This window comes from Crassostrea angulata, chromosome 6, assembly GCF_025612915.1.
Source record: "Crassostrea angulata isolate pt1a10 chromosome 6, ASM2561291v2, whole genome shotgun sequence".
Taxonomy (NCBI): domain Eukaryota; kingdom Metazoa; phylum Mollusca; class Bivalvia; order Ostreida; family Ostreidae; genus Magallana; species Magallana angulata.
In genome coordinates, this window is record NC_069116.1 from 61,467,351 (window position 1) to 61,481,956 (window position 14,606).

The 14,606-nt window shown below is 34.0% G+C and overlaps 2 protein-coding genes across 2 annotated transcripts; one reads left to right on the forward strand and one right to left on the reverse strand.

Annotated features, from left to right (window-relative positions):
- The first annotated feature begins 3,599 nt into the window (after positions 1-3,599).
- On the forward strand, positions 3,600-8,663 carry LOC128187658 (uncharacterized). The gene is made up of 4 exons (XM_052858064.1): positions 3,600-3,931; positions 4,204-4,387; positions 6,245-7,639; positions 7,910-8,663. The coding sequence occupies exons 1-4, from the start codon at positions 3,600-3,602 to the stop codon at positions 8,612-8,614; spliced, it is 2,616 nt and encodes an 871-aa protein (XP_052714024.1). The 3' UTR covers positions 8,615-8,663.
- Positions 8,664-12,511: 3,848 nt separating this feature from the next.
- Positions 12,512-14,387, reverse strand: LOC128187659 (bifunctional 3'-5' exonuclease/ATP-dependent helicase WRN-like). Its single transcript, XM_052858065.1, has 2 exons — positions 13,670-14,387; positions 12,512-13,073 (listed from the first exon to the last, which is right to left on the reverse strand). Exons 1-2 carry the CDS (start codon positions 14,230-14,232, stop codon positions 12,512-12,514), a joined length of 1,125 nt encoding a protein of 374 aa, XP_052714025.1. The 5' UTR covers positions 14,233-14,387.
- Positions 14,388-14,606: the final 219 nt, after the last annotated feature.

Genomic DNA, 14,606 nt, shown 5'->3' on the forward strand with positions numbered 1-14,606 from the left:
ATTCGCTCCTTTCTACTTGAGCGCTCGCGCTTCCTCAACAGAAATTATTCTGTTATCAGCCGACACAACACATACAATAAAACCTCGAAAGCCTTATGCAGGCACGTAAGGTATTTATTTTTGTTCTAGGTTTCACCCTATTAACTGCTTCGTTCGCAGCTTCTTCGCACCTCGGCTGTCTGTTCAGAACTCCTCTGAGAACTCAGAAACTCTCCTTATATACCGTAAGTCAAGTGAAACTTGGGGATCTAGAACAGGAAGTAGTACTCTAGTATTTCAAGCGATTATGATTTTGATTCCGACTTTCATTTCACCCCTTTAACGAATTATTCTAAGTATGGACAATAACCTACTTTCTTTGTAATTGTTTGTACAAGGTGAACTATAATTTTTAAATACAGCTAGTAAAACACGGTTATAGCGAACACGCTTGTAATGAATTGACGCTAACAGCGATTTTCATTCCCCTTTAACTTTATTACATATTGTTAACTAGACGGATATAACAAATAACGCTTATAACGAAATAAAATTGCCTGTCCCTGGCACTTCGTTATAAGCGTGTTTTACTGTAGATTTAAAATCAGAAAAGTACTAAACTTGCTCTTTTGCAATCATCAAATTGTCATTATACTGGTTAATAAATTGTACAAAATATAAAAATGATGCAAACCTTTCATAATATAATATGTTTTACGGTGCGACCGTTGGGGCGAGCACAGCATGTGATCAAACAATGAATTATAATAAATTAATAAAATAAAATTAACAACGTGAAATTTGAATGCCAAAAAATAAAACATACCTATTTTTCAGTAAATTTTCATTATTCATAGTTTATAAGATTTGTTATAATTTATTTATTTATATGTAGAACAATAGTTTAATCTCAGATACAATGTTGTTAAATAATAAAGATTTTAATATATAAATATTTATTGCACTGCATCTCCTCTTTTAAAGTGATTGTGATTATGATTGATTGATTGATTTCCCCCTTTTTTTTGCAGTAGACATTTTTTCTTAAACTTACATACTAGTATAAAACTTGACTCATCATAGAGCTCCCCCCCCCCATGCTAAATTTTTTTTCATTTTTGTCAATTTATACATAGAAAATCGACTTACCATGGATTTGCCCCTCCACTTAGAAAAAAATAATTAATGTTTAATTTTATTTTTAATTTACGCTTAAAAATATTTGCTTATCATGCTAAAAAAACGTGGTGTTGTCCCCCCCCCCCCCCTCCCCCCGCATGTAATAAATGGAAGTGAAAATAAAGAAACCATTAAACTGCTAAAGAGCTGAAGGATTAGAATTTTCATGATTTATTTTTCTTTTTGCTTGCAAAGATTTTTTGGATGAGGCTGCCATCCACCCACCCACCCCCTTTAAAAAAAGGCGCTGCTACGTATAACGTTACGTTTCAGGAAATTACCGTAATTATAGTGAATAAAATATTTGTGAGCATTCATCCAAATTAGTGCAATTTACAACTGTTGCCTGTATCTGAAGAAATGTCCTTATTCGTCAGCTGTTCTTTATCTTAGCCTTTGCAAGATTTTAAGAGGATTTTGGTCATTTCAGCAGATTTACAATAACTTCAATTAGAGTAATTTCCCCTTATCAGTGCTTATTGTGACGTCAAAGCTGACGTTGGTTAAGTGTCGTCTTACTCTTTAAAACTCCCCTGAGAAATAAAAGTATGCGAAGTATACTGTTTTATTTACTTAAAAAGCATGATGTTCTTAAAATTACACATCTTATAAGCTTTTCAAAGGTTTTACTTTGATTCTCGGGAGAACGTGATGTTGGAACGTGAGGTTGGAAACCATTGGTAATATGTTTTACGGTGCTACCGTTCTGGCGAGCGCAGCAAGAATTACACATACCTTGCATCATTGTCAACTTATAGTTTTATTTAGGTATCAACGAACGTCAAAATTTTTTTTGAGAGTATTGCTCTACAATGAGTATGCCAAAGGTACTAATTTCAATGGTCATGATACATACAGCGCAACCCCCTACCCAGAGAGAGAGAGAGAGAGAGAGAGAGAGAGAGAGAGAGAGAGAGAGAGAGAGAGAGAGAGAGAGAGAGAGAGAGAGAGCCCGTTACCTGTTTGTAGGTGTGTAATTTCCCACTTTTAAATTTAATGGTCTGACTATATGCAATGACGTCATCCATGACTTTGTTCGTCTTTGTTTACGTTTCTCGACTCAATACGGAGGTATGGAAGCATGAAACAAATCTTTTGAGTCTCGCCAAATCATATGCGGTACTCAAAACGTGTCTTTAAACTTTAAGTCACCGTAAATTACGAGTTAAAAGTCGGCCATTTTTGGCATAGCACCACGGGTGAAAACATTAGAGAGCATTATGGGACGTAGACAAAAAATTTTGTTTGATGAACTGTAGGTTTAGCTCGTTCTTTTTCCCGCGCACACTGGTTCTTAGAGCTCGCTTCGCTCGCCGGCGCTGCGCTGCGCGCCGGCGAGCTGCGCTCGCTATTACTTATTAGGTTAGTTACTGACTCACTACGGAAATATATTGGGTTGATCAATCTCATAGGTGGCGAGGCGAAGCCGAGCCTGCTATGAGATTGATCAACCCAATATATTTCCGTAGTGAGTCAGTAACTAACCTAATAAGTGTTTTGTTTTCTCGAGGACTTTCAAGCGACATACAATGTATCTATTCACAAATAGCGATGATCTACGCAAAGCCATGTACAAGATGCCTTACATATCGTCCAATTTAACTCATTTAAACTCTTCAAAATTTTCAATCCCACCTTTCAAATACTCTTTCAAAATCTTTGCTTCACCCATGTTTACTTACAATGTTTTGTTGCTATTCAATTTTAAATGTTTTCACCCTTTCCTCTGTAGAGATTTGAGCAAATTTCGACGCTGCCATTTTGTTCTGCTCCAGACAAAACAATGTGACGTCAATATTCTAAGGGCAACTACTCTAATTTTAAAAAAAATTCAAAGGGCAACTACTCCAAATACTTTAAGAACTTACGGCATGGAGTTTATGTATAAAATAATATGAAATGTCAAAATGAATAAGCGAAGCGTCGACCAATGACGGCCATATTGCCTAATATTATTTCTCACAGAACAAATATAGAGATCAATCTCTCACCAGAGGGCGCGTTCCGCAAGCTTCACTAACACCTCTGTTATCGTCTAAAAAATAGTCCGGCTTATCACGTGAATATCACATTGTTTTGCTTGGAACAAAATGGCGGCCTCGACGCCAACTAAGAGTGTGGCTATTGACTGTTTTTTGTGTTTTACAAAAAATGCGACTTGTTTTAAACTTTCTGGAAGAAAAGCGATAAAAGAAAACTTTCAGGAAAAGTTGAACAACATAATTGGACAGACATATCAGCATGAACTAATGCGCAGAGATGCAATGGTTTGTAGGAATTGTTATTCTCGTGTTATCAGTGTTAATGATTTCATTGAGAAATGTAAACATTCAACACAGTCTTTTTTAAACGTATCCGTGTGTAAACGAGGTGCTCTCTCTCCTTTGACACCTCGTTCTGCGTCAAACATTCAACTTCCTGTATTGCCTAAATCGAGGAAAATGTTGAAACTTGATTCTGTTACTGTTGATTGTGTCAGTGCTGTGAATCCTAGCGTTTCCCCAGTCATTGAACATGATTATGTGTCCAAGCCTCTATCCCAGACTGAGATGGAGACGGAGAATAATGTAGTTCTTGATGTCATCTCTGACGTTTTCAAGGAAATGAAAGAGAAAAATGAGGAGGCAATGCTAGACTTGAGAAGCCAGTGTCAGAGTTTGACATCAAGAACTGCAGTATTTTCATCAGTGTTGCAGAAATACAGAGGAATTACAGATTTGTTAGACAACACGGAACATTTTCTGCAAGACATCATTTTGGAAATGAGGAAAAGGTAAAATTAAGACAGAAATAGTATAATATTATACATAAACTGACACTTAATAGTCTAATCAAGAGATTTATACATCTATAAAAACCATTTATTTATTTGAAGAAAATTCTCAGTTTTCTTTCTTTGGTTCAGTTAAGGATTATTCAGTTGATAAAAAAATCACACCAGTATTTATAGTAACTAAATATCTACATTACAGAATTATTGTAAAGATCTCTATTATATTTACTTGATTAAGGCTGTAAGTAACACAATTATCATTATTATTGTAGAGTTCCGTTGTTACTGGAGGTACTCTGTTGTGCTGCCATTCCTGCAAATGGAAAAGTGGCCCCATCTTTGATTCCCATCCTTGCAGCTTCCTATGCCATATTGATGAAACACAGGTTTCATAACCTCTCAGCATTTCAGAGGCTTACTACTGCCATTGCCATCAAAGGAGGACTAGATGATAGGGTATCTACCATTTATTGAAATGTAACTAAAGTTGGCTCTGCATGGGCATTTCAAGTTCATAATTAATTATTTTCCAATTGTTAAATACTAACATTCATTTAAATTTATTGTTATTGGCTTGCTTATCTCTCAATTTATATTTTGTCTACAAATAAGCTTTTTGATTGCTTTTATACTGGTAATTTATTCAAAGGACAAAATCCATGTTTAGCTATAAATGGCCCTATGATATGTCAAAAATTAAACTAGGTCAAAATGAAATAAAATTGGTGTTATGTGTTAGTCTAGACCTGATACTATTTTGACATGCCAGAATTTCCCCGCCAAAACGTCTGCTTGCAAAAATATGTAAATGACAAAACCGGTTCCGGATCGGTTTTGGGGTAAAATCACAGCATTTTCGTTCTTTGGTGGTGTTTTTCAACAACAGCACACCCTCTGATCTAAAAACTGTTTTTAAATTATGAAATTGTATCAATAAAAAAAGATATTCAAAGTGAAAGTTTTTGGATCAGAGGGTGTGCTGTTGATGAAAATTAAAATGTAAACAAGAAGAGGAGCAATCCGGATTTACTTATTTTTTGACAGTATTGCACGTTTTTTCACACCTTTTTGTTTTAAAAATATAAAAACCACAAGAATCAAACACATTGTGTAATTGTCATCTAATCTGAAAAATAAAAAGGTACAGTGTGTTGTTAATGAAACGTATTTGTGTTCAATTTTAACACCAAATTTTGCGCATGCACGACATTCCATACATGCTTATTTGCATACGTAAACAAACAGCGACTTTTACTTTGCGTGATTAATCTTGAAAATACACGAACGAAAGATCAACAAAACCTATAGAAAATGAAGAAAGAAGAACTCTGAAGGTATGTATAAGAATTTGATTGAATACGTAGATTTCTGTTGATTTTTTCTTGAATAAATAATATTGTTCGCAACGTTCGTCTGCATGATACTATTTGACAGATGAGAAGATTGTTCAATCCGTGTATACGTTACTCAGCCTTAAAGACTGTTTTTATATAGGCATGTAATTAAAAACATACAAGAATGATTATTAATCTGAAGATTTGGTCTAAAAACAATCAATATTCGATAGCCGATACTAAAATGCATACTGGCGAGCCAGTATAGCAGATATCATGTAGGCAAAGAGTGAACGTTAGTCGTCTATATTTAGAAATAAAAAATGAAGGACGCAATATAGGCTAATGGAAAATATATATTTAGTAAATAAATCAACCTGTATAAACCATAATTATTTTCTTAATAGAAGGAAAAACGGCCAAGTGTTTTGTTTTAAAGTTTTTTTTAGTGTACTGTACAGCATATTATTCTCCCATCTTCCGTAGTTTGAATGGTGTAAAGGTAGCGTTCTCGACTGCAAATCCGACGATCCGGGATCGATCACCGCTCGGCGCGCTTTTTTTTTCTTTAAATATTGGATAGAAAAATTATTGAGTACACCTTTTTTCAATATACACTTTTTTTCTATAACCCCCCCCCCCCCTAAAAAAACCATTTTCATCATAATTTGGCAATTATAGTTTATCATCATATTATAGCAATTAATTAAAGTTAATCTAGAAAAATATGTGTAAATGATAATATATTGATCACATGTCAAAAACAACACTTGTAACACAACTGAAGGTCTGCAGCTCCAAAAAATATTAGACTGACAGTTCCATTAAATACATTGGGGGGGGGGGGGGGGCACTGTAATTCTACAGTTTGTCTATTTGAGTTTTTCTATAAAGTTAATTTATACTTGATACATTGCAAGTATTTGCTTAGTAGTTGTAAACATAAATATTCACAATACATATAAAATGATATCTTTATTTTTTAGTGAACATTAAAGTTGTGTATCACTACATTTTTGTTTTGTATTTTCAGAACATAAAAATGAATGAAGATCAAATGAAAACAGAGAGTAAAAAGATTTTCCCATGCATCCTTTGCAAAAAAAGAACAAGGCCAAATGACAGAAAAAAATGTGAGTCAACAGCAATCCGTCGCTTCCTCAGAAAGAACTTTCTTGTTGAGGCAAACTCAAATGACATTTTGTGCAACAAGTGCAGACATCGCTACCATGGAAACCAGAAAACATGCCAGCAGAAGTCTAGTTCCCTTCCTGTGTGTCAGCCTCTACAACCAGGAATGTGCAGTCCACCATCTATATCTTTGCCTCTCCAGAGAACACCTTCTTCACATGCTTACTGCTTAATCTGCAAGCGACCGGGTCCTAAACTTGTTGTCGTGTCTTCAGCAGCTAGATTTTCAGCCTTTCTTCACCATGAAATCATCATCCCACCTGGAAGCAGATGTTGTCCATCCCACATTGATGAAGGAGAGTTTAGACCTGGTGTTTTGACCAAAATACAGACATTCGAGTCTTCATTTGTAAACAAGTCGACAGTGCTGGAACTGATCCAAAAAATACGAAATTATGCCCTCCAGACCTCAACAAGCAGATTTTCTTTTGAACTGTCTACCATGAGCAACAGTGATTATATGGCACTGACTGGTATCTCTAAAGAAAACTTTGAAGACCTCCATTCCTTTATTTCCAGTGATATTCGAAACACACAAAACCGAGGCACAAGGATGTCACTTGGAATCTTTCTTCTGAAACTGAGATCAGGAATGTCAAATCAACTTCTGGCCACGATTTTTGGAATTTCAAAGTCTTCCCTCTGTAGAGCAGTAAAATCAGTCCGTACAGCACTCATGAAGTCATTTGTACCACATCATCTTGGACTACAACATACAACAAGAGAAGAAATTATAGAAAATCATACAAGACCTCTGGCACAGGAACTTTTTGGTGATTTTACAAATAAGAAAGCTATTGCTGTTTTGGATGGAACTTATATATATATTCAGAAAAGTAACAACTTCCAGTTTCAACGGAAATCATATAGTTTACATAAAGGCAGGCCCCTTGTTAAACCCATGGTTGTCACATCCACAGACGGATACTTTCTAACAGTTCTTGGACCCTACCTAGCTAGGAATAATGATGCCACTATCCTCAACCATATGCTTCATACCAATGTAGAAGATCTGAAGGGCTGGTTCCATGAAGATGATGTTTTTGTTGTAGACAGAGGCTTCCGAGATTCAGTCGATATGCTCGAGGAGCTGGGAATAAGGGCCGAAATGCCTCGCCTGATGAGCAGAGGGCAGAAGCAGATGACAACCTTAGATGCCAATGCCTCTCGTCTGGTCACCAAGGTTAGTTGTTTTCATATTTTGATTACCAGACCTACAACATAAATTCAATCATCAATCATGATGTCAGAAAAACTTCAATACAATTACATTATACAATTATTCTACATCTGTCTTCATCTGAAATATAAACAAATGCTGTTCCAAATCATTGATTTTATGATTTTCATCATTTAAATTTTTTTTCTTTTAGTAAAGAAATATACCCACTGTTAATTTTAAATAAGGCACTTTTACCTTTTTTATGAGTGGTGCTTGTTCTTAACTTTTCAGATTCGTTGGGTTGTTGAGGCAGCCAATGCAAGGATAAAGCGATGGAAGTACCTTGCTCATGTTCTTCCAACCAATCAAGTGCCATTTATCGGTGACTATGTGCGCATCGTGTGTGCCCTCTCCAACCGTTACTGCAAGCCTCTGTCGACAGGAAGTGAAGATGAAGACATGGCCCTTGCATGCAAAATGAGGTATTTGTCAACAAAAGTTAACTCTTTAAAGACATTTGTTGAAGAAAACTGTCTGGATAAGAAGTCTGTAAAGTGGGAAGTGGCTACTGATTCTTTGGAATTCCCCAACATCAGCGAAGATGACATACGAAATCTGACCTGTGGAGTTTATCAACTGAAGTTGTGTCCAAGTTATATTCAGGAGTATTTGGAGGGGGATGTGGATATCTTGGTTCACAGTGAGTTCCATGGGCTTATCAGGGTCAAGCTACAGAGTCGTCATGTTTCTTCCCGACAGTATCTGCTCTGGATCCAGTTTTCCGAGTCTGATATCACTGCATGGTATTGCAGATGTCGAGCGGGTGCCCGTGTTGTGGGAGTATGTTCCCATGTCGCCGCCGTTATCTGGTTTCTCGCTGTTGGGAGACACAACAGGGAGGCTATTTCGTCTATTCAAGACTGGTCCGAGTTTGTCACTGATGCAGCTGTCATTGACGAATCTGAGGACAGTGATGACAGTGAGGTAGAGGAGTAACTGAGTTCATTTTTCTTCTTCTAGTGATTAATCAGACTCTGTTGGTATCCTGAAAATATGAACATTTTTGATTTATAATATGAAATATTCATTTATCTGATTCATTTAAACACAATACAGATCTGGTTGCATTATTATCACACAAATGTTTTGTAATCAACAATTTGTCAATTGTAACATATTATGACTTAAGCGAGAATTATATCATAATTTTTTTTTACATATATACTAGTAGAAAATTCTAATACAGTGTCAAAAGATATTTTTGTGTATTAATTTAAATAAGATGTTTATTGTTGTCGATAAGTATATACAATCTATCTAAATCATGATGGAAGCACACTACCTAGTTTTTATTATGCAACTTTCTTGTCAATTACAAAATCTTCACTGCAGATAAATTGTACCCTGATTACTGGTATATATATATATATATGTTTGTATAACTTGAAAACATTGGTTGCACTAGATAGGGGTATCTCCTCTCTATAGACTAATGTCAGTGCATTTTGCATGATGTGTTCTGTTATCATGTTCGTTTAATATTGAATCATTTTGTCATCTCATTTTAAAACTAATTGACAATGTGCCATAACAAAGAATCATTTACTTTATGATTACCATATTTGTTACCCATTATTTGCTATTTTAATTTCTGTGTTAAATATGTTACATGTAATTATTCTTTTATATATTTTTGAAATATATGAGTCATTGTTTGGGTTGAAAATGGTAGTTACATATATGCTATGTAGTCACTAGAGCTTAAAATATGTTACAAATAGAGTATAGTTATTGCTGTCGTTTTTTTTAATACATGTAGCTCTTCTTTGTTTTGCATTCAAGTTGGATTTAATTAATGTATATCCTTGTACATTCTTGGAATTGGGTAAATGTGTGAGTGTCTCAGATCAGCTGATGAAAAAATGCATGATATGTGTTAATAAATAATACTTTAAATAGCAATTAAACAATAATAAACCAATCTATAGTGAAGTGAACTTTTTCCCGCAATGAAATGGAAACGGTGCCAACACACCATACCATGCGGCTATGCACCGTGTTGTACATTACATGTGACTCGATCGTTGATCTAACTCTTTTTATAAAAACAATTCAAATATTTCTTATTTTATATTTCCTTACGTTACAGAGAGAATATCGAGATGTTTTATTACACTTACTTTACAAATGCGTCGATGAAATCCTTTGCATTTGTCGCTGTACAATCCTGTTTGTCACCGTGCGAAATCGTGTCACAATGGCCGACTTTACGGAAACTAAGGTGTGCCATTCGGGTAAAAAACAATTCAATTCCGTTTCTTTCTCGATTAAATTCTGATAATGAACTTATCTTTAACTTCAATTTAATGACAAATACATTCAATTTCATAGATAACAATATAGTTAATATGTAATTTACTTGAAGGCTCTTTTAAAGACGTAACGTCATGCTTGACGCTATAAAAAGCACGCGTTTTTCGCTATTATAGTGTCTTCAAATAAACATCAGAAATATAATTTCTGAATCCTTAAACACAAAAAAAAAGTTACATAACGAATGAAAAAATGTTTTAGAATATTTTTAATACAATTTTAATTGCTTTTGACGTTAGGCCGATTTTGGCTAAACATGGATTTAGTCCTTTATGCTCATAAGACATTACATTTATGAATTCTATTAATTTTTTCAACCTTACAGTGAAACATATTTAGTTTACGGTAATTAAAATTAGCCCTTAAATTCCTATCAAATTATATGTCAATATTTTGCATTAACAGAAGGAAAGAATTAGAAATCTACAGTGGCTTATTTTAATTTAATTTAATTAATACACTGAACAATATTGAGAGATGTACAGAATTTGCATTATTTGAAATTTTGATCATTTATGCTTTATAATTTTATATATATATATAGATATATAAATTTATCACATGTTTGTAGCCTTGGATATCATCCATTACATATTTTTTTCATATTCCAAGTGTCCTTACGTGGCGTGACGCCATAATATAACACAACACATTGAACACAACAATATGTGTGTCATTAGTTTGTTTAAAAATATGTCAAGAGCAGAATTACTTATAATTATTACATATTATACACATTTTTGTAAACTTGTTTTTGGAAAAATTTTAAATACACTTTAAATAATTTTTTGTTTGTTTTGTAAGGAACTTTTTCCTCTTTCCAACATGAAATGTAAGAAAATAAGAAATTTACAAAAACATGTGAAAAAAAGAATCTTTCATGATTTGTAGTGGTATACGATTTGTATTCAATGAGTTTTGTGGGTTTTTTTATCCCTTTGCGAAGGCTCAGGGGTAAAAAAACACACAACTTAATGAATACAAATCATTATGATATAGTATCATACCACACATTAGATCCTATATTTATATATATATACACATATAATATACATATAATATACATGTGACATTTTTCTTGTTTACTTTTTTTTCGTATCAAAGTTTCATTCAACATATAATATTAAAGTGTACTGTAGTTAGGTATGATATGCATGTAATAAATTACTGCATCTATTTATTAAACAATGTATACCGGTCACACACTAACACTTGTTTCTGAAAAAGAGATAAAACAAGTTGAATGAAGTGAAATGAATAAATTTCATTCCTGTCTATTTGTTTTATCTCCGTTTGATTTTTAGATTTGTTCAGTTTTGTTGCCTGTTGTTCTTTTAGAACTGTTTCTTGGGAAAGCTCCAGTTGATTTGTTTTACTGTTCAGAATTCTTGTGGACTGTACGGTAAGAAATGTGAAATATATTTTTTGTTTCAAATTAATTATTTCAAGGTTACTTATAATTATATTTATATTGACTTTTCCAATTTATTGGTAATTTATAAAGAAAATGTAGGGTGATAATTCTAATTTAAAAATATATACCGGTAGTAATTTCCAAACATAATTTTAAAATTAAAAAAAAATTTTAAATATATATCACAATCACTTTCACTTTAGACCATTGAAGATATGCATTCTTTGAATTTTAGGCACAGACAAGGTTGAACCATCTTGGACTGACATTATCAACTTCAAATAGAATAAGGTTCCAAGAAAGTGTGCATGACTGTTCTTTGAAGCTGATTACAGAGAGTCTAAAATCAAATCCACTAGTCAAGATAACAGGTAATTAATATTTATTGATAACTTTTAAAATACCTTATTTATAACATGCATTAAGTTAAAAATTGAGATTTGAAATTTTCAAAACATTCAAGATTAGGAGGTTAAAAATTATTTTGCAACATCTATGATTGACCATGATCAAATATTTTTCTTTTAACTCAGAATTGTAGCTGATTGCTTCCTCATTTTAAAAACAATGAAAGAGGTCAATGAAGATATCTGCTCTAGGTTATTTAAAAAGGATTATAGAAAGCTTATTGATCATTGTTAATGAATAAAAAAAAACAACCTTTGTTGATAATGGATTTGAAATACATTTTGAAAGTATGCTTATTATAAGGACATGGTTGGTATGTTGTTTTTGTGTATGTGTGGATGATCATCCCCTTTCATGGCTGCTGTGTTTCTTTAATTACAATAATGACAGCATGTGGCAGAATTTTGAATATGGGACATTTTTTTTTTTTTGGTAGGTGATAACCTTGATATATATGTGAAAACCTCAAAACTTACATCAGAAAAAAGAAACCAAGACCTTCATCTGTTTACATCAAATGTAATATTCAGCCGAATTGCAACCACAGACATGTCGAACACAAAGCCAAATGTTGAAGCAAACAAGCTCACAGCTGATGATGTGCTGTTGACATCAGGAAGTCTGAAACAAGAGAGACTTGCATATGCATATAGCGTTTTACTGGCAAGAATCCTGTGTAAGCTGCCTGCATTCCAGAGCTACAAGAAACTTATTCCTGAGCATTTGCCCCATGAGTATTCTAAGAAGATGGAAGCCAAGTCTTTGGTGTACCCACTTCCTATCCAGTTTAGCACCAAACGAATTCTCGGGTTTTCTTTTTTTAATTCATTAATTGTTGCATCAATGACTTCATTATCCTGTCCAGTACATAAGGCACTGTATATGGAACTGTAAATATTTTGAATGCCAAATATGCTATTTAGGTATCTCAGTGCTTCACTCATATAGAATATTGGAATAAAAAGTAATGTCACAGGATACAACTCTCGCTTCTTGTACAGCTCATCACATACTTGATATATTATCTGCTCGTACTGACTAAGAACATCTATACCAGACTGTTTTTGCTTTTTCTCAAGAAATATATTTGGTCTATCTGGTGTTGTTTCTATTATTTCATGTTTCACTAAACACAGATGTTTTGGAATAGTAATCTTTTGTTCTCTAGTGAGAGTACCACTAAGGGCAACAAAAGGAACATCAGGGAAGAAGACTTTGAGGGTTCCTAACCTCTTAAATGCAGTTCTGAATTCATCTCCCCTTAATTGTGAAACAAAAAATAGTATTTTAAATACAATTAGAAGACTGTTAATATTGTTAGATTAATAAGATGATGGTGAGTTGTACATTAAATAACAACAGAATCCAAAAAATAGATAATAATGAAAAGTCTATTTAGATAATTAAAATTGTCATGACAGCTACAGTACCGATCAGACCAAACCAAACCTAACACCAGAGTAAACCCCAACTAAACCCCGGGTTTACTTTTTTGGTTTACTTGGGGTTTACTTTTTTGAAAATTTGGGTCCACTCGGGGTTTACTTTGGGTTTACTTTGAAATTGCTTTTGAGGTCAACTGTATGCACTGAAGTGTGAAGCAGACAAGTATTTTATCTTACCATCTTACTGCCTGCAATTCCTACCCTCTGTATATTCCGAATACACAGTTAGCGTCTGCTTTCAGGGGTATACTTCTGACTGGGTTTACTCTCTGTGTCCACTCTGGGTTTACTCTGGGTCCACTCTAGTAAACCCGAAGTAAACCCAGGGTTAAGTTTGGGTTTATTTTCTGTTAGGTTGGGTCTAATCGGTACTGTACATTACATGTATTTATTGTGAAATGAATTGCATACCATTTTTCTATTATGTGGCATTCATCTATGACAACGCCAACTACGTTTTTCTTAAAAGCAGGGTCGATTAACAGAGAGTACCCTTTCTTAGTGTTAAGAAGGGCCTCTGGGTGACACAATAATACGGAATATCGGCCATGTATAACATTATCTAGATCAACCCCCGTCGAGTCCAATTCAAATGATCCCATATCTTCATCATCCGTAGTCTCCTCAACTTTCGAACAGATGTTTAGTCTACACGCAGAAATGCCATGTTTTTTCAAGTCTTCCATCTGGTCTTTATGAATAATATTTAAAGGGGACACTACTATCACAACGGGGGATATTCTGTGGGTTGCTAGGGCCTGCGGTAAAAGATGGTATATTAGGCTTTTTCCAAAACCCACGGGTAAGTTTACCAACAAATCACCTTTTTCTTTCATTAAAAACAATAGAGCCTGTTCTTGTTCTTTTCGTAGCTTAATATCGGGATCGTATGCAGCAACTATGTCTTTTAACTTTGCCTCCATGTTTAGAAGTGAAAGTGAAAGTAAATACCGAATCAAAACAAAATAGTCCATTAATTTTTTGAGGTTTAATAAATATATACCACGTTTAAGATGCAAAAAATGTTCATCAAATCTACATTCTTATTTTTACTTTTCAAAATTAACAAAGTTAGAGAATAAAATAAAATACTTTAGTTTTTACAAGATTCTTGTAATTTAGACGATAACAGAGGTGTTGAAGCACAGCGTAATACGCCCTCTGGTGAGAGATTGATATAGAGATATATGAGGCAATCACGTGCTATGTTTAAACCAATGAAAATGTGACTTCGCCTCGCCACCTATGAGATTGATCAACCCAATATATTTCCGTAGTGAGTCAGTAACTAACCTAATAAGTAATAGTAGCGAGCGCAGCGCCGGCTAGCGAAGCGAGCTCTAAGAAC

Excerpts from the sequence above, each read along its gene's own strand:
- LOC128187658 (XM_052858064.1), top strand. The coding sequence starts at position 3,600 with ATGTTGAAACTTGATTCTGTTACTGTTGATTGTGTCAGTGCTGTGAAT. Across the intron at positions 3,932-4,203 it reads ATTTTGGAAATGAGGAAAAG|AGTTCCGTTGTTACTGGAGG; the intron begins GTAAAATTAAGA and ends TTATTATTGTAG. Across the intron at positions 4,388-6,244 it reads AAGGAGGACTAGATGATAGG|TTTTTAGTGAACATTAAAGT; the intron begins GTATCTACCATT and ends TGATATCTTTAT.
- LOC128187659 (XM_052858065.1), bottom strand. The coding sequence starts at position 14,232 with ATGGACTATTTTGTTTTGATTCGGTATTTACTTTCACTTTCACTTCTA. Across the intron at positions 13,074-13,669 it reads TGCCACATAATAGAAAAATG|GGGAGATGAATTCAGAACTG; the intron begins GTATGCAATTCA and ends TTCACAATTAAG.